The sequence below is a fragment of the Grampus griseus genome (assembly GCF_964374135.1).
Source record: "Grampus griseus genome assembly, chromosome: 19".
NCBI classification, from domain to species: domain Eukaryota; kingdom Metazoa; phylum Chordata; class Mammalia; order Artiodactyla; family Delphinidae; genus Grampus; species Grampus griseus.
Window position 1 is genome coordinate 1,518,486 of NC_139013.1, and position 19,560 is coordinate 1,538,045.

Below are 19,560 nucleotides of genomic sequence, written 5' to 3' on the forward strand. Positions count from 1 at the left end.
AGGAGCTTATCTTCTTCATCTTATTACTCACAACCTACCTTATCATGAAGCCTCTACAGTGAACCCTGTTTATGATCAGTGTGTTTAGTGAGAAGCCAGTGAAACAAGTTTCAAAACAATGCAACTGAGGAGAGAGGGGAACTGTCAGGCACTCCTGATGCACGTTGATGAGGGGCAACATGCCTCTGGTTTCCTCAGCAAATGCCTTTCCTGTTTTTATGGCTTTGTTCTTATGTCTGTCTATATCTATAACCTATATAAGATTGTTCCTTTTTTATTGTCCTGACCTCAGGAAGTGAAATTTATTTTAGAAAGAGTTAATTTCCAGTTTTCTGACAAAAATGTTTTCTAAGAATCAGATACCTGAAGAGATACTTACCAAATGTGTATTTGCTCCCATAACAAGGATGCCATGGCAGCATCTGAGTGTGCAATGGGGACACGTAAGCCTGAGATAAAGGTTTAGAACCCCACGATGTCATCTGCTCCTTGGAAGTGATTACGTCACCTGTAAGTGCACTGACAGTGTCTGCATATGGAGAGGAGACAAACTCAGAAAAACATTTCAGACTGTGTAACTATCCAGAGCTATTAAAAGTACTTAGGGTTTCCCTGGTGGCGCAGTGGTTAAGAATCGGCCTGCCAATGCAGGGGACATGGGTTTGAGCCCTGGTCCGGGAAGATCCCACATGCCACGGAGCAACTAAGCCCATACGCTACAACTACTGAAGCCCACGCACCTAGGGCCCTTGCTCCACAACAAGAGAAGCCATCCCAAAGAGAAGCCTGCACACTACAACGAAGAGTAGCTCTCACTAGCTATAACTAGAGAAAGCTCACGCACAGCAACGAAGACCCAAAGCAGCCAAAAAGAAATAAATAAACTAAAAAAAAATAAAATAATAAAAGTGCTTAATGAGATAGATATCCATGAGGACTGGCAGAAATTGATGGTGGAAAACTTGTTTTTGAAATAATCAAAATCCCACTGGAATGTGAGGAAAAAAAACACACACACACACACCTGACATCTAATAAGTGAGAGAAGGAAACCACTAAAATGTCTACTGGGGATTTTTTAGTAGATTTAAAGGCTTTTCACAAAACATAATTTCTTCCTATAACTCAGAGCATTCATGGTAGTAAAACTGAAGGAAAAAGCAGGGTGAGGAGAGTTAGAAAGTACACCCACAGTTGTGCAAATGAATGTTAAATGTGCATTATCATTTTGTTCCATATTTTAAGATGTCAGTAGGTACCACATGGGGGACTTGCCCAGCGTTCTAGGAGTTAAGACTCTGCACTTCCATTTCAGGGGGCAAGGATTTGATCCCTGGTCCAGGAACTAAGACCCCATATGCCACGCAGTAAGGCCAAAAATAAAAAAGTACCATATGTGTTTCAGACATGTTTCTAGGAATACAGAATGTATCAGTGCACAACATGTAAATACATATTTTCCTACTGGAACTTACTCTGTATTTGATAGAAAAATAAAATAAGCAGTTCTTCTATGATATTAAGTTGCATAGCGTAATAGAAGGTGATGGGTCCTAAGGAAGTAAGAAGGTCAGCGAATGGGTGATGAAACAATTATGAGTTTATGATGGGTTGAGGCACTAAAATGAGTGTCCATATTTGGATTCATAGTGAAGATGAAAACTGAGGATATATTTTAGGTGTTTTCTTCCTTTCCAATTGCTACATATTCATTATTTTGCCGGGTTTTCTTTTTCGTATTGAATGAAATTGGAACTCCAGGATGATACTGAATAAGAGAACAATGAGCAGCTGCCCTCCTTTTATTCTAGTGGCAAGTTTAATAATGGTTCAAAGGTATAGTATTTCTAATTACTCTTTGTAGATGTTGTAGGATTAAGAAGGCTCACTTCTATCCGTAGTTTGATATCTCTCTTAGTGTACTAGCACTGAACATTTCACAAAGAAAAATTTTTTAATTCTCATTCACAATATTATCAGATTTAGAAAATACATATGCAAGACCTATAAAAAGAAATCTAAAAACATTTCCATCCAAAATTAAATAAGATCTACATAAAAGGAGATGTATCATGTTTATGGATTGGGACACTCAGTATTTCTTTCTAAATTAAAGATTAGGAGAATTCCCTGGAGGTCCAGTGGTTAGGACTCAGTGCTTTCACTGCCCTGGCCTGGGTTCAATTGCTGATCAGGCAACTAAGATCCCATAAGCTGCATGGAACAGCCAAAAAATAAAAATAAAAATAAATTGAAGACTAAATGCAAGCCCAGTGAAACTCCTAGTAGGATTTTTTGTGCTGTATAAGCTGAAAAGTGAATTCTAAACTTCATATGGAAAAGCAAAGAACCAAGAAAGGCTATAATGACTGAAAAAAAGAAAGTCAAAGGAGTATACAACCTTGATTTCAAGACATACTATAAAAACAAATTAGTTAATACATGAAAATACTGGCATAAATAAAGTAGATAAATGCAACAGAATAGAAATTCCAGAAATAAACATATACATAAATGATTGACCTTCAATGAAGATACTAAAGCAATTCAGGGGAAAAGGTATAATCTTTTAAATCAGTATCACTGCAGCAATTGGGTGTCTATATTTTAAAAAATAACTCCCACAATTAATTGAAAATGATTCCTTTGCATCAATAAAAACCCTAAACCATAAAAGTTACAGGAGGAAACGGGAAAAAGTATAAGAATGGACAAATTAGACTACACTAAAATTAAGAACTTTTTCTCTGGAAAAGTAATTGAAAAGACAAGACCAATTCTGGAAGAAAGTATTGCTAAGTATTTCCATTAGAGGACCATATTCAATAATTCATGAAGAAATGTCAAAACTCAGTAATTAGAACAACAAATCAAATGAATAGAAATTTCAATAACAATATATGGCTGGAAATTAACACATGGAAGACCACTCAGCATCATGTCACTAGGGAAATGCAAATTAAAATCACTTGATACCACTATACACCTACGATGTCACAAAAATTAGAAACCCTGCACATACCAAGTGTTGGTAAGAATGGAAAGAATGGGAACTTGGGTTCTGGTGTTTCTGGCAAGACTGTAAAAGGATACTACCACTTTAAAAAGTTTGACTGGGGCTTCCCTGGTGGCGCAGTGTTGGGAGTCCGCCTGCCGATGCAGGGGACACAGGTTCGTGCCCCTGTACAGGAGGATCCCACATGCCGCTTAGTGGCTGGGCCCGTGAGCCATGGCCACTGAGCCTGAGAATCCGGAGCCTGTGCTCCACAACGGGAGAGGCCACAACAGTGAGAGGGCCGTGTACCACACACACACAAAAAAGTTTGACCCCACATAAGTTAAACGTTCACCTACTCTACAACACAGGAGTTGTGGTGCTAGATATTAACTCAAGTGAAGGAACACATAAGTCCAGAAGACATTTCTCCAGTGTGAACTTTCCTCTTTTTTATGAGCTTGGAGCTACATACAAAGAACTACACTCATAAGGCCTTTCTCCAGTGTGGATTCTCTGGTGGACAATAAGACTTGTTCTGTAACTGTAAGGCTTCCCACATTCATTGCACTGAAAAGGCTTTACTCCAGTGTGGATTCTCTGGTGGACAACAAGACTTGTTTTGTTACTGTAGGGCTTCCCACATTCACTGCACTGAAAAGGCTTTGCTCTAGTGTGGACATTTCGGTGGCTAACAAGTGTATTCTTCAGCTTGAAGGCTTTCCCACATTCATTACACTCATAGGGTCTTTCTCCAGTGTGGATTCTCTGGTGCTCAGCAAGTCTGATTTTCCTCTTGAAAGCTTTCCCACATTCACTGCACTCATAACGCCTTTGTGCAGTGTGAACATTCTGGTGTTTATTGAGGGCAAAGCTGCTTATAAAGAAGTTCCCACATTTCTTACACCCATAAACTTTTTCTCCATTGTGAATTCTCTGGTGTACAATAAGACTTTTTTTGTTGACATAGGCTTTCCCACACTCACTGCACATATGAGGCCTTTCTCCAGTGTGGGTTCTCTGGTGGATAATAAGACTGGTTTTATAACTGAAGGACTTCCCACATTCGGTACACTTAAAAGGCTTTTCTCCAGTATGGATCCTCTGGTGCACAAGAAGTTTATTTCTGTAAAGGAAGAGCTTCCCACATTCACTGCATTTATGAGGTTTCTCTCCAGTGTGGACCTTTTGGTGCTGGACAAGTGAATCCTTGCGGGCATAGGCTTTCCCACATTCATTACACTCATAGGGTCTTTCTCCAGTGTGGACTCTTTGGTGCTGAACAAGTTTACATTTGTAGATGAAGACTTTCCCACATTTACCACAATCAAAAGGCTTTTCTCCTGTGTGAACTCTACGATGATGAGAAAGACCTCCCCTGAGTCTGAAGAATTTGCCGCACTCGCTGCACCCATAAGGTTTTTCTCCAGTGTGAACTCTCAGGTGCTCCGTGAATTTATACTTTTTACTGAAGGCTTTGCCACATTCGCTGCACTCGTAATGCCCTTGTCCAGGGTGAGAGACCTCCCTGCTCTCCCTGCTTCTTCCTGGATGCTGTCCATCGTGGGAGGGCTGGTGCTGGGGAAAGCCCAAGCTGCCTAAGAAAGCCTTCTCAATCTCTCCGCATGTGAACATATTGTCGGGTAAAAAGACTTTGCAGCTCGTCACAAGCAAGGCCCCATTCTCTTCCCTTCTGAGGTGTTTCTCTCCACTGGGCTGCTTCTGGTGCTGTTGTAGGTGAGAAGTGAACATTTTCCCACAAGCCCCAGAAGAGGACGGTTTCAGCCCAGGATGCACTCCTTGGTGCTCAGCCAGGTACAAAACATATTTCTCTACCAGGGCACCCATATCTGAAGTAAGAGTCTTCAGGATAGATAGGTCTGGATTTGGATTCCTGTCTTGTGTCACTTGTTTTACAGAAACACATTGTTCAGAAGTGGTCTCCTCAGTACCTAATGCACTCCAACATCCTGAAAGCACAAAAATGCTGATAAACTGTATGGAGACGTTGGTGGTACAGGAGTCCACTACAAATCTGTGCATGACACATGTAGGAATAAGCCCATGGGTTTGTTATTAAAACAAGGGAGGAAGGGTCAAGTGGTAGAAGGGGATACTCTACAATGCTAGGTCTCTGATGGTCGCAGAACAGGAAATGTCTCAAACCAGCAAGAACACAGGATACCAGGTAGTGGCGCCGTGCCAGGAGGAGAGGCTAGAACAATCCACTCCTAGGCAGATGGCTTTCAGCAGGACTTTCTGGTGGTGACAAGGGTCAGCTCTGTAGAATGCGTGTCTCAATCCAGGAAAATGCAATTACACCTGACTATCAGTGTTCAAAGACAATGTAAGTAAACATGTATCTCTCATGATACATTAACGATATGCATATACAATATAAAAAATACATAAAATTGGAGAACAGTGCAGACAGGGGGAAAGGAGAGTTTTGGAGGACACTAAGGTGGAAAACAGGAGTCAGAAATCACAGTAGAAATGAAAAGTGGGCAAAGTGTCAAAATGGGGAGAAGTGGAAGAAAGAAATTAAGTATGAGCATGATGAGTCTTGACGCTGAAAGAGGAGAGATCAAAGGACATTTCCCTGTAGGATTAGAACTCATCAATGATATCATGCCTTCCTACAGCTCCTGCTCACCAGGCTCAGGATGCAATTAACCCTCATCCTATGACTAGACAGGGGCCTACCTCGTCAGGCACCCAGGGTTGCCTCCAGCTTTCAGCTCAGACTGGGTGACTATGAGCCCTACCAGATCAAACTCCTCAGAGGAAAATAGGGCCATTAGGAGAAAGACACTGGCCCAGAGTGAACCAACCAATGACAGATTTCAGGGAAAAAAATGTATCACTAGAAGAACCTTAAGGAGTCTTGCAAAAATAATCTAGGGTTGACCACAAATGCTGACCATGTAAGTGTCTGTAATTCCTGACACAGACAGTGCAAAAAAAAGGGTTAGAACATGTGACACGGATCTTGCACACATCTGAACAGTCAACACACCTAGCAGTGGCAAAGCTAAGTGGCATCAGCTGGACAGGCTTCAAGCCTCTGAGACCAAAGGCTTCTGTGAAAGGCTTCAGAGCCTATGGTACAGGGCTGAACACACACAGGGTGGGGGAATGCAGCTCAAGTGCCAGGAAATCAGGGAAGTAAGCAATGTCCAAGGTCCAGGCTGGGAAGGATGGAGTGAGCCATGCAAAAAGAAGGGCAGAGTCCCATACGGGGCAACGGTGTGGAACAGGGGTCCTTACCCAGGGAGGCTATAAGTGACAGGTTCTCCAGCATCACGTCACAGTACAGGAGTCTCTGAGCATCGTTAAGGAGACCCCACTCCTCCTGGGAGAAGGACACAGCCACATCCTCAAAGATCACATGGCCCTGTCATGAGGGGGACAAGTGAGTTCACAGCAGCCTCTGCAACCAGGATCCCCAGTTCATGGTCGTCCACCCCAGTGACCCAGCTCAGAGGACACACCAGGCCCTGATGCCACAGGAACCTGCTAGTGTTATGTCATTCAGTTAAAACAGAGAGGGAGACAAGCAGTCTCACAAGACGCTCTGAGGCTGCCACACAAACCCCCAGCCACTCTCCTCAGAGTCGACTCTCCTAAGATCACACCACACACAATGACACTTGTGCTCAGCCCCCTGGAGTAAAGCCTGGGGACAAGGGCCCTGAGTCCATGCTCACATTCCCTCCCTCTCCATTGCCCAGCCCTGCAGGGTCACAACTCCCTCACGTGCCCGACCGTGACCCACACGCCACACCACGCCACCAACTCGGCCCCAGGCCTTCGGCACCTCATCATGTTCCCCTCGTGCCACCCAGCACTCAGTGCTTCCCCAGGCCTCTGCAGGACCCACTGCTACAGGCGGTCCCAGTACTACTTTCTGTTTCCCCACATGGCCCTGATCCCTGTTCCCACATCAGCACCCAGACATCTTGCGGGGTCAGATGCCCGAGTCCTTGTCCTCCACAGTGTCCCACGTGCTGACCCTGCACCACTCACCCCTTCCTCTCTCTACTCCTCTCATTCCAAGCCCAGCCCCCCAGACACCCCCCCAGCCCAGCCCAAGACCCTGTCCCAGCTGCGCTCATCTGCCCTCAGTTGGTCTGTCGTCCAGTCTCACTCACTTCAGGCTCCAACCGCAGTCATCACAAGACTCTGAGCCTATGGAGGGGAAACAATGCCCCAGGCCTTACCTCCCTGTCATCTGACCTCCATTCCTGCTTAGCTTCTGAATCCATACCTTATCCACCCCTTCGAATTCTGTACCATAACCAGGACCTCCCCTGAGGCCACTCCCACCCCCCACACACTCATGGTCACTGCACTGCCTCATCCATCTTAGTGATGACAGCCACCCCTGTCCTCGTGCCCAGGGAGGGCATGTCCCTCCCCACTCTACAACTTTCATGGCACCCACACATGACCTGAGGGCCTGTAATCTGACCTGGTCCACATGCCATCCACCTCTCAGGGGTATCTTCAATCTTGAACCCCATCCTTCCTGAACTCCAGGTGTGTGTTTCTAGTGGCCCACTTGACACCTCCCCGAGACACCCCGGCAATATCTCAGACTCAGCATGGGGACAAGGAACTCTGGACAGTCCTTCTGTCCATTACTCCTACTTCTGACTTCCCGTCTCAGACATGGCATCCCCACCATCACCTAGAGGCAAACATCCTGGGGTCATGTCAGACTACTCTCTCTCATCCTGTACAGCAGAAAATCAGCTCTACCACAAACGAGATTCAGAGACTCACCTCCTCTCCTGCTACAGAGCCATTGCCAGGATCCAGTCACAATCGACATTCAACAGGACTGTGCCCTCCACTTGGCCCCTGGCTCCATCCTCACCCCCAGTCTTCTTCCTCTCGGCAGGCAGAACAGCCTCTTCAGACCCAGCGTCAGATCACTTCCCTCCTCTGCGGCCAACATGGCATGGACCCGCCCCTTCAGGAGAGGCCCAGCTCCTCAGGCTCCCATCCCAGGAATGACTCATGACTTCAGTCTTTATCAGCCCAAGTCATGGGTCCTGCAGTTCCCTGAACACTCCCCTCTCAGTCTCATCTCCAGGCTGTGCCCAAGGACATGTCACCACTTGACCTTCTCCACTGGACACATGGGAACACCTCTGTACAACTTCTGGCTTTGATTAATGATCCTGTGCCTGAGATGATGACAGGGCCCAGACCTAAGGGCCCATAATCCCAGGACAACACTGTCTCCTATATCTGTGTGTCAGGACTAGGGGTAGCGATGATGTCTGGGTAGGTACTGGGGCTTCTTCCACTTACCTGTCCAGGGACCATAAATGCTGCTGCCACCATGGGAACCTGTGAAAAGAGGGAGTATCTGAGGTAAAGGTGATTATGGTGAGGATGTAAAGGCTGAGCTGTTTCTTCCCTTCCTTTTCCTGGACATGAGTCATCTGAGGCTGACCTCTGACCTCAGATCCTCACTCTTCAGAGCTATAGCTTGACAACTCGATAGCCTTAGACAAAGACTCAACATCCTTGGGACTTCCCTGGCGGTCCAGTGGAGAAGACTTCAAGCTTCCACTGCAGGGAGCCCGGGTTCCATCCCTGGTTGGGGAACTAAGATCCCACATGCCGTGTGGTGTGGCAAGAAAAAAAACACTCACCCTCTTTGAGTCTCAGTGTCTTCAAGTAAATGGCAACACTTAGGATGTCTAACTCATAATGTGTACATACCAAATGCATTATTACCTCTCCCATGGTAAGATTCAGCTATTACAGAACACAGGATTAAGATTTCTATAAATGTTTTTGAAAATTAGGTTTTTCTTACATGTCTTTCAAGGCTTTCTGAGACAAAGTATCTTTTTTCAGCCACCAATTATCTAATTTTATGACACCACCATGGTGCCCTAAAATTCATTCCTATTATTACACTACCTGAACTTAGTGACAGAATCCACAGGTTTAAGGCATCAAACCCATAAACTGCCCTCTTTTGAGAAGCCAGTTCCGACCCCTGGTTCCCAGGCTACCAGGACTTCTGTCCCACTTGGCTACAAATTCAGGGTTTCCCATGAACCCCTTCTCTGTTTTGATAATTTGCTGAAATGACCCATGAAGTTAGGAAAACACTTTTCTTACTTTTTCTGGTTTACTGTAATGTACAACTTTGGAACAGTCAAATGGAAGCGACGTCTAGGTCAGGGTTGGGGAGGATGGAGGGCAGCAGGGGGTTTCTAGGCCTTTTCAGTACATGCCACCCTCCCAGCACTTCCACCATTTCAATGTGTTCACCAATCTGAAGGAACCTTGAATTTCATTGTTCAGCAGCTTTTACACTTAATCTCCAGCTCCCCCCTGATCCTTGGGAGGTCCCATGTGGAGATGAAAGTTTAACCTTCTATTCACCTTATTTTCCAGGTGACCAGTCCAATCCTGAGGTTATCTAGGGGACCCACCCTAAGTCAAACTCCTTTGTGATTAAAGAGGCTAGTTGTGAATAACAAAAAACAATCTTAAATCCAGGAAATTCCAAGGGGTTCAGAGCTCTAGGTGAAGAGCCCAAAATAAAACCTAAACATATGCATATTATTATAGCACAGATATATATTCTCATTTTAAGCAGTTATTACTTGTTTACACAAGATTAACTTGCTAAATCTATACTTTTTCTTTTTCTGTTTTTTTTTTTTTTTTTTTTTTGCGGTAAGCGGGCCTCTCTCTGTTGTGGTGGCCTCTCCCGTTGCCATGGCTCACGGGCCCAGCCGCTCTGTGGCATGTGGGATCTTCCCAGACCGGGGCACGAACCCGTGTCCCCTGCATTGGCAGGCGGACTCTCAACCACTGTGCCACCAGGGAAGCCCAAATCTCTACATTTTTAACCTTGTAGTTTCCTGGGAGAGCTGAGGCACGTGTGCCCTTGACTGGGCCTGAGCTGCTCCACCACCCTGGCTGACTGTTTTCTGGCTCCACAAGGAATAGACAGTCAGCTGCGTGTTCAGAGCAGTGAAGCTACACGTCACACCTTCTTCTCCATCTCCATCCCAGGTAAGGCTCCTTACTCCTTATACCCTTGCTTCCCCAGAAAGCCCTGGAACCATAGGACCCTCCCATCTTCAGGCAGCCTCAGAAAGTCCCACCCCCTCTGCCCTGCCCTCCAGCCCCAGGTCTCTCTACTTTCATCTGAGGTCCCCTTGCACAGAAAAGTGACAACTTTTCCCTCCTAAATTTGAGATCCTGTCTTGGCTAGAGTCCAGGACTTAGGCTGTTACCACATGGACATCAGTCCGCCAGTGTCCTCCTCCCTCAATTCCAGATTACAGATTCCAGCAGCTCCTATTTTTACCTCAACTTTGGGATCTCAGAAACAGCATGTCCCGAATCCAGTTTTTAATCTCTCCCTAAAACTGACTTCTCACATCAGTCTGGTCTCAAGTCTTCCCAGATGCTCTGCCAAAAGAAAACCTTTATTGTACTGTAATCTGTCCTTTAGCTCAGAGCCACATTCACAGCACCAGGAAATCTTACCAATTATCTTTAAGGTTTACTGGGAATCTTATTACTTAAATTCCTTTGTAAAAAAATTAATAAACAGAAACCTCAATTAAAGTTGGCACACAGGAAGGTGGAGCCCTCACTGACCTGAGACAATAACAGTATCCAAAAGGCAGAAGAAAGACTCTCTTCTTTCCTGGGAAGGACTTGGACAATGAAAAGCCATGGACTCTTTGGTGACTACAGCCCTTCTAACTTCCTTCTTTAATCTCTATAAAAGTCTTAGCTCACCTTGGTCGCACACCCCAATTGCAATTCCCTGATGATTCTGGAATAAAAACAAACAAAAAACCCCATCTTTGCAAGTGAAATAGCGTGCAGGCTGTTTGTTTCAGGTCAGCAACTTCCATAGGCACCACTCTGATCCAGAAGCCACCTTACTCTTTGGAGTGGAATGCACTAGGCTCTCCCAGGTCTCCCTGCCTTCACCCTCAGCTCCCCCTCCCCAGTCTGTTCTCCCCTGAGCAGCCTTTGAAATACTTTAAAACTCAGAGGGTCGTCCTGATTTATTCACAACCCTCCATGGTTCCCAGAATGATGACTGTTGGCTCAGTTGACGCAGTCTGTTGACTCCTCCTTAAATGCCCTGTCCCTGCAGAAAGAACCTCCTACCCTGGGGGAGGAGGTCACTGGCGGACTGATGTCCATATGGTGACAGCCTAAGTCCTGGACTCCCGAATGCTCCCGGCTCTTGAGCACCTCCAATGCTTTGCACGGGCCAAACCCACAGCGTTTAACACGCTCCACACTGTGTCACACATCCTATCAGAAATGGGACCACCACACACGCACACCTAAAGTTCTGGAAGCAGGGGACTGAACCCCAGTGCCCTGAGCAGGAGACCCTCCCTGGGGGCTTGAGGATTTGGGTCAGGATCAGGGGGGGCGCGCGGGAGGGGGCGGAACAGTCACCTGGGCCGGGTCCTGCACCGCGTTGGTTGACATAGGACCCTGTGGGCGCGGTGGTGCCAGGAGACGCGCAGGATAATGGCGGAGACCTAGGCCGAAAATCCCGGAAGCGGGTTCCGCAACCCGCTCACTCCTGGGAAGTGTGGACGGCGCCCCCTCAGGCTCCTTCCAGTTTCTCTAAGCTCCGCTCCACCGAGTGACCTAGAGCCTCGGGTCCTGCAGACGGCAGCAAAAGCCGCCAAACGACCGCCATCAGAAAGACGCCGGAAGTCCCGCCCATGGTTAGTTCAAAATCCGGAAGAGCCTTAATTTGGTGCCTTCATTGGAGAGGAGAACAAGGCCGGTCCACGCAAGCTTCTGGGTAATGTAGTTCCCCTCGCTGCCGGTTTGTGATGTGAAAAGCCCCAGGGCATTAATGCACCTTGTCCTTGAGGGAAGTACAAATTAAAAACACATCAAAGTATAACCTTTCAACATAAAAGTTGATACAGGATTAGCAAAAAAGCATTCCAGTTGTGAAAAGGCTGAAAGTAGCCACAGTACTACTTGTTGTTGTTGTTTTTATAAAAATCTTGGAAGAATTTTCAAGTAAGAAAAATCAAGTCAATAATATTTTGGAATAAAAAATTAAAATGGGAATTATATGCAACTAAATACCCCTGAGTTCGTCATCATTGGCTAAGAGAATAAGTATATAAAATTAGATAATGAAGTCTGTCGTTGATACTGTGGACCTAAGTAAATCTGAGCAGCATTAATCAAGCATGACATATTTGTTTGGGATCAAAGATTTGCAATTGTGGACACACATTCAAGTGACAACCCAAAAGGTGTCCAGCTGGGGAATAAAAGTCAAGAGATTTTAAAGGCAAAGTGGGGTGCACATTGGCCCAGATCAAAAGTTTATGCTTTCTGAAAAGAAACGAAACTGAGTTATTTGTAGTGAGGTGGATGGACCTAGAGTCTGTCATACAGGGTGAAGTAAGTCAGAAAGAGAAAAACAAATACCGTATGCTAACACATATGTATGGGATCTAAGAAAAAAAAATGGTTCTGAAGAACCTAGGGGCAGGACAGGAATAAGGACACAGACGTAGAGAATGGACTTGAGGACACGGGGAGGGGGTAGGGTAAGCTGGGACGAAGTGAGAGAGTGGCATGGACATATATACGCTAACAAAGGTAAAATAGATAGCTAGTGGGAAGCAACCACATAGCACAGGGAGATCAGCTTGGTGCTTTGTGACCACCTAGAGGGGTGGAATAGGGAGGGTGGGAGGGAGACGCAAGAGGGAGGGGACAGGGGGATATATGTATATGTATAGCTGATTCACTTTGTTACACAGCAGCAACTAACACAACAATGTAAAGCAATTATACTTCAATAAAGATGTTAGAAAAAAAAAAACTTCATGGTTTCACATGATGGGAAAGTGCAGGAGGTTCACTAATTAATAGCCTCCCAGCTCCATGTTAAAATCCCTTGACATAAGTGATTCCTTTTTATTTCACATTTCACAGCACTATTAATTTGGCATGCCTTGCAGGACTTCTCAACCCATATGTAAAAATGATCACAGCATATACACAAACTATATCATAATAGCAGGTTTCTTTTATTTTAAAAAGTCATAAAAATTGAAATAAGAAGAAAACACATAACATATTGAGCCACCTATACTTTTTAAGCATTAATATGTAAATAATAAGTAAATTCAATAAATACTACAATTAATGAGAGAAATATTTAAAACCCGTGAAGGCAAAATTCTTGTATGCCACTTGAGATTAGAATTACCAGAAAGAAACTAAATTTTCTAAAAATAAAAGAACCGTATTTTCCAACAGGAAAAAATGCAAATACAAATGAACCCAATCAGATTGATGAGACTCAGTAAGTCTGACGTTAGTAAGTAAATGTTGGTAACACTGAAGATATTAGTAAATATCATAAACTAGCATTGGGTATCTATTAAAATTATTTTGCAGTAGTGTTTAGTATTATACATTTACTTTAAAACCTGTGTCCTTTCATGCAAAAACTACTTTCTATTGATATATGCACTACATAAACCAGTATATCAATCAGGGAACATGTCAGATAGCTCTAAGTAGCATTGCTATACCTGTCAAAAACAAGAAGAAAGGAAGCAAAGAAATTAAAAATTCAAGAGTAGAATATAAAATTGAATTAAAAATATTTGGGGTTTCCCTGGTGACGCAGTGGTTGAGAGTCCGCCTGCCGATGCAGGGGATACGGGTTCGTGCCCCGGTCCAGGAAGATCCCACATGCCGCAGAGCGGCTGGGCCCGTGAGTCATGGCCGCTGGACCTGCGCGTCCGGAGCCTGTGCTCCGCAACGGGAGAGGCCACAACAGTGAGAGGCCTGCGTACCGCAAAAAAAAAAACAAAACAAAAAATCCCCACATATTTGGACCATAGAAATCTATCTTTTTTAAAAAAGGAAAAAAGTCTTGACATATGTGTTAAGGGAAAATTTCAGAGTCATTAATCTTGGAATCCAGTTGGCTTTTATGTACTTATTCACAAACTGGGAATCATCCAGTGTAGCAAACAGGAAGGAGCTCCAAAGAGCCATTCAGAATGCACAGATTACTTACACAAAATTCCTGTCCTTGAGGACAAGGAAATCATACTAGGCAATTGCTGATTGGTCATACCTGGGTTAACTTTTCTTATATGGGATACAGGGAAGTTTTGGAGCTAGGGTGTGAAAAACTAAACCTGAGCAGGCGTATTCTGATTGGGTGGCCTTAGGTTTCCACTTCTGACAGAGTCAAATACTTACAAAAAATAGAAATTGAGGTAGGTTCCAGCATGGGGACTTGAGATGTAGCATGAGCCACTCTATCTTGGGATTAGTTTAGATATTTTAGCACATGATGGGGGAAAAATAAAAGTAAAATCACAAATATTATATTGTGTTTTGGCTTTTATGAATAAAGCTGCTATTTTTGTGACTATTTCCACAGAAGTGTTTCTGAGTTATATGATTTAATTTTTCTTAAGGATATATCTGCAAGTGAAGTTACTGTGTATATCATATGATATGTATATATATACCATCTCAAAAGAGTACAGTTGTATTTTCTAAAGTTAATTACCGATTTCTATTTATTATTATTATTATTTTATTTATTTATTTATTTTTGGGGGGACTGCATTCGGTCTTCGTTGCTGTGCACGGGCTTTCTCTAGTTGCGGCGAGAGGGGGCTACTCTTTGTTGCAGTGGCTGGGTTTCTCATTGCGGTGGCTTCTCTTGTTCCGGAGCATGGGCTCTAGGCACGCAGCTTCAGTGGTTGTGGCACACGGGCTCAGCAGTTGTGGCTCACAGGCTCTAGAGCGCAGGTTTAGTAGTTGTGGCACATGGGCTTAGTTGCTCCACGGCATGTGGGATCTTCCCGGACCAGGGCTCGAACCTGTGTCCCCTGTATTGTCAGGCAGATTATTAACTACTGCGCCACCAGGACAGCCCTATTATTTTTACTATTATTGGCCGCACGGCATGTGGTATCTAGGTTCCTGGACCAGGGATTGAACCCTCACCCCCTGCACTGGAAGCGTGGAGTCTTAACCACTGGGCCGCCAGGGAAGTCACCCAATTTCTATTCACTCAAGAAATATATGAGAGTAGTAACTGTTTCACATCTTTATCAATTTGGTATTATCTGTTCTTGAATTCTAGTCATTCAAATGAGTGTGTAGTAGTACCTCACTATGGCTTTAAATTGTGTTTACAATGGTGATTAATGACAAGGAGCATATTTTCATTTTCTTCTTTACCATTTATATTTCTTTGGTGATGTATACCTTCAAAACTTTTGCAAATACTTTAAATTGTGTTATTTTTTTATTATTGGTATAAGGACTATTTATAAATTGAGAATCAGTCATTTATCACATATATTTCTTGCAAATATATTTCCCCAGGTTGTGACTTGAGTTTTCACTTTCTTAACTGTCTCTTGAACAGCAAAGTTTTATTTTTGATTAAGCTTCAAATAATCAATTTATTTTCTTTGGTTGATGATATTTCTGTCTTTTTAAATAGAGATCACCATCGTGCCAGGACTTGGCCCATTCTGGAGCAGTGCTGCATAGCTTTGTGGTTATACATTACAGACACCAGATGCAGCCAACCTGGTGTACAACTTTGTTCAGCTGCTCATCAGATCCCTGCCTTTCAGCAAGTACATTTATCTCCCTGAGAGTTGATTTCATCCTATGGAAAATGATGCCTGTGAGGCACCTGCTTCATGGGGAGGCTGTGAGGAAAAGCCAAAATAGAAGCATTTAGGGCCAGGCCCACAGGAAGAGATGCCTAAAGCTTGCAGATGAAGATTCAAACCATGTTCCTGAAAAGGAGACCAAAGTATGCGTACACAAGGACAACCACGAGCTGACTGGATGTGTGCCACACTGAGGAGCTTCCCACAGACATCCAGAGGCAGGGAACTCCTGCCTCTGGATGTCTGTGGGAAGCTCCTCAGTGTGGCCTCGTTGGGGGCCTGGCTGTTTCTTGCTCACATCAAGGTCCAGTGTGGGTCAGAATGGAGCTCTGGGGAGCACAATTGTTCAGGGACCCAGGTTCCTTCTCCTGTCACCATGTGGCTTTAAGTTTGCTCTGGCATCATCCTGTTTGCATAGGAGAAATGAGAGAGGAGGGCAGAAGTCATAACCACTTGCACACAGACATCCCTTCCACTCTCATGCCATTGACAGGAGGCCACACCTGGGTGCCAGGACTGGGACGTGTGGTTTGCTGTGTTCCTGAGGAGATAAGAAAATGAGCTTGGTTTACAATCCCATGGGATGCTGAGAACGTGAAGCTCACCTTGCTGGAGTCATTTTCTAATTAACCTAATTAAATGGATCTGAAATATTCTGTTCATCAGTCTACTACTATTTTTTTAAATCGAAGTGTAGTTAATTTACAATGTTGTATTAGTTTCAGATGTACAGCAAACTGATTCATATATACATATATCTTTGGATTCTTTCCCATTATAGGTGATTACAGGATATTGAATATAGTTCCCTGTGCTATAGCTACTTTTTAAAAATTCTCACTTTGCTCTTGACAAATAGAATGATAATCATTTCTGTGGCTTTGTGTTGCTTGAGGATGTAATGACATAATGCACAGAAGTGCATAGAACAGTGCCTTCCTCATAGGAAGGGGATCAACAAAAATAAATTATTTGTATTATCCGTGTAATAATATGAATCATAATGAATAATAGTGATGTACGTTTTCTTGTAGATTGTCTTCCCAACTCAGGAGAAAAGGAATATTTCTTCCCCTTGAAATTACTTTCTCTACTATACTCCGCATGCCATCCTTTCCCACATTCTTCATTCATTTTATTCATTCCCCCGCCCTTTGTCCATCAGACTATCAGAGGCTTTTCCTTGCACTGTGTCTCCCTTGCCTTTGTGCCCTAGAAATACCAATATGATATTTGGCCTTGTCTCTCTCACATCTGACTATAAAGGAAGGAAGCTGGATCCATAAAATGAGTGGATTGGCTTCCCTACCATGTTGTGGCCTCTCCCCTCTTAGTCCTTCTTCATGCTGTTCAGCCAGCCAGTAAGTGTCCCTGTCCAGCCCTAACTCATATCCTAAGTCTGTTCTTTCTTTTTTCTTTTCTTTTTTAAAAAACTTTTTGTTGCATCGGGTCTTAGTTGTGGCACACGGGATCTTTCGTTGCAGCACGCGGCTCTCCAGTTGTGGCACGTGGCTCTCCAGTTGTGGCACGCAGGCTTAGTTGCCCCGCGGCATGTGGGATTTTAGTTCCCCAACCAGGGATCGAACCCATGTCCCCTGTATTGGAAGGCGGATTCTTAACCACTGGACCACAAGGGAAGTCCCAGATGAGTCGGTTATAATGCTCTCCCATCTCCTTTTCCAGGTTCCCTTGACTATCTCAAACCACCTTGAGCTCATCATGAATAACAGAATTTTCCCCCCAATTTCAGTGAACAGTCCTGTCATCCAAACAAGTTTGAAATCCAGATTCAGCCTTTGGTCATAATACTCCACACACAGTGCTGAGAAATTGTGACTGCATCACATAAGCCTGTTCAGATGTCTGGGTGTCTCTCTCTTGCAATGGGGTTCCAATATTATGAGTGTTTCTCTACAGGCATCATTTTGCCATGCATCTTTTATCCATTGTCTTCATGCGCTGATGATTCTGGGTAGTTGATTATTTTATAAGCTATTGAAACATTTGTACCTACTTCTATTGCTATTTCTGCATTTCTTAGCTAGAAATCCTGTATAAAGAAAACTTTTCCATAATTTTCTATTTGGCTACCTCAAAATACATTTTGTACAGAAAAGGGAGGAAAGAGCTAGATCTGTTCACTCCAGCAATTTTCAGGATAATTATTTGGAGCATTATCATCCTCCTCAAACAATAACAAATGTTTATCTCTCGGGGGTAAGATGCCCCTTTTGCACACATTTTCAGACTGTGATTGTGGCAGCCAGTGTCCTAGTAAGAAATAGCATTTAGTTAAGTTGCTCTTCATTTCCGATAAGTCTCATATTTTAAAATTAATTGTATTTGTCTCAGTCCATTTGAAACTGCTATAAGAAACCACCATAGACTGGGTGGCTTATAAACAGCAGACATTTATTTCCCACAGTTCTAGAAGCTGGAAATCCAAACTCAAGGTGCTGGCAGATCTGGTGAAAGCCCATTTCCTAGTCCATAGACAGCCTTCCTTCTTGCTATATCCTTCCATGACAGGAGGCGATGGGAAATATCTGGGGCCTCTCTTATAAGGACGCTAATTCCATTCATAAGAGTAGAGGCTTCATGAGCTAACCACTTCCCAAAGTGCCTCATTTCCTAATACCATCACGTTAGGTATTAGGTTTTGAACACATGAATTGAGGGAGACACAAACGTTGAGATCATAGCAGTATCTATTTCAGGAAATTGAGTTAGAAATATTTTATGGAAAAAATAGGGACTTCCTTGATGGCGCGTGGTTAAGAATCCACCTGCCAATGCAGGGGACTCGGGTTCGATCCCTGGTCCGGGAAGATCCCACATGCCTCGGAGCAACTAACCCAGTGCGCCACGACTACTGAGCCCATGCTCTAGAGCCCGTGAGCCACAACTACTGAAGCCTGTGCGCCTAGAGCCTGAGCTCCGCAACAAGAGAAACCCCTGCTCGCCACAACTGGAGAAAGCCTGTGCTCAGCAACAAAGCCCCAACGCCACCAAAAATAAATAAATAAAATTTAAAAATAATAAATAAATGGGAAAATAGCAGGGCTAGGGACTTCCATGGCTGTCCAGTGGTTAAGACTTTGTCTTCCAATGCAGGGGGTGCGGGTTCTATCCTTGGACAGGGAACTAAGATCCCACATGCCTCTGGACTATAAAATGCAAAACATAAAACAGAAGCAGCATTGTAACAAATTGAGGGACTTCCCTGGCTGTCCAATGGTTAAGCAACAGAGCTTCCACTACAGGGGGCATGGGTTTGATCTCTGCTCAGGGAACAAAGATCCCACATGCCCTGTGGTGTGGCCAAAAAAACAAAAACAGAAACTAAGAAACATTGTAACGAATTCAATAAAAGACTTTAAAAAATGGTCCACATCCAAAAAATATATATATTTTTTAATATAGCTGTGTGCTTCCCTGGTGGTGCAGTGGTTAAGAATCCGCCTGCCAATGCAGGGGACACGAGTTCGAGCCCTGGTCTGGGAAGATCCCACATGCCGCAGAGCAGCTAAGACTGTGCGTCACAACTACTGAGCCTGCGCTCTAGATCCCGCGAGCCACAACTACTGAGCCCGCGTGCTTCAACTACTGAAGCCCGTGCGCCTAGAGCCCATGCTCCGCAACAAGAGAAGCCACTGCAATGAGAAGCCTGCGCACTGCAACTGAGTAACCCCTGATCACCACAACTAGAGAAAGCCCGCGTGCAGCAACGAAGACCCAATACAGCCAAAAATAAATAAATAAAATAAATAAATGTATTATATATATATATAATATATATATATATATATATAATATAATATATATATATATATTAGCCGGGCTCGC

The 19,560-nt window shown here is 44.1% G+C and overlaps 1 protein-coding gene across 1 annotated transcript; it reads right to left on the minus strand.

The window, feature by feature from the left end:
* Positions 1 to 945: 945 nt before the first annotated feature.
* LOC309837248 (uncharacterized protein) lies at positions 946 to 11,717 on the minus strand. The gene is made up of 4 exons (XM_082677676.1): positions 11,468 to 11,717; positions 8,318 to 8,356; positions 6,266 to 6,392; positions 946 to 4,965 (listed from the first exon to the last, which is right to left on the minus strand). The coding sequence occupies exons 1-4, from the start codon at positions 11,498 to 11,500 to the stop codon at positions 3,449 to 3,451; spliced, it is 1,716 nt and encodes a 571-aa protein (XP_082533802.1). The 5' UTR covers positions 11,501 to 11,717; the 3' UTR covers positions 946 to 3,448.
* Positions 11,718 to 19,560: the final 7,843 nt, after the last annotated feature.

Bases quoted from the DNA above. Each gene is read 5' to 3' on its own strand.
- LOC309837248 (XM_082677676.1), bottom strand. From the start codon at position 11,500: ATGTCAACCAACGCGGTGCAGGACCCGGCCCAG. The intron at 6,393-8,317 runs GTAAGTGGAAGA...CCCTCATGACAG, and splicing joins CATTTATGGTCCCTGGACAG to GGCCATGTGATCTTTGAGGA. The intron at 4,966-6,265 runs GTAAGGACCCCT...TTGTGCTTTCAG, and splicing joins GTCACTTATAGCCTCCCTGG to GATGTTGGAGTGCATTAGGT.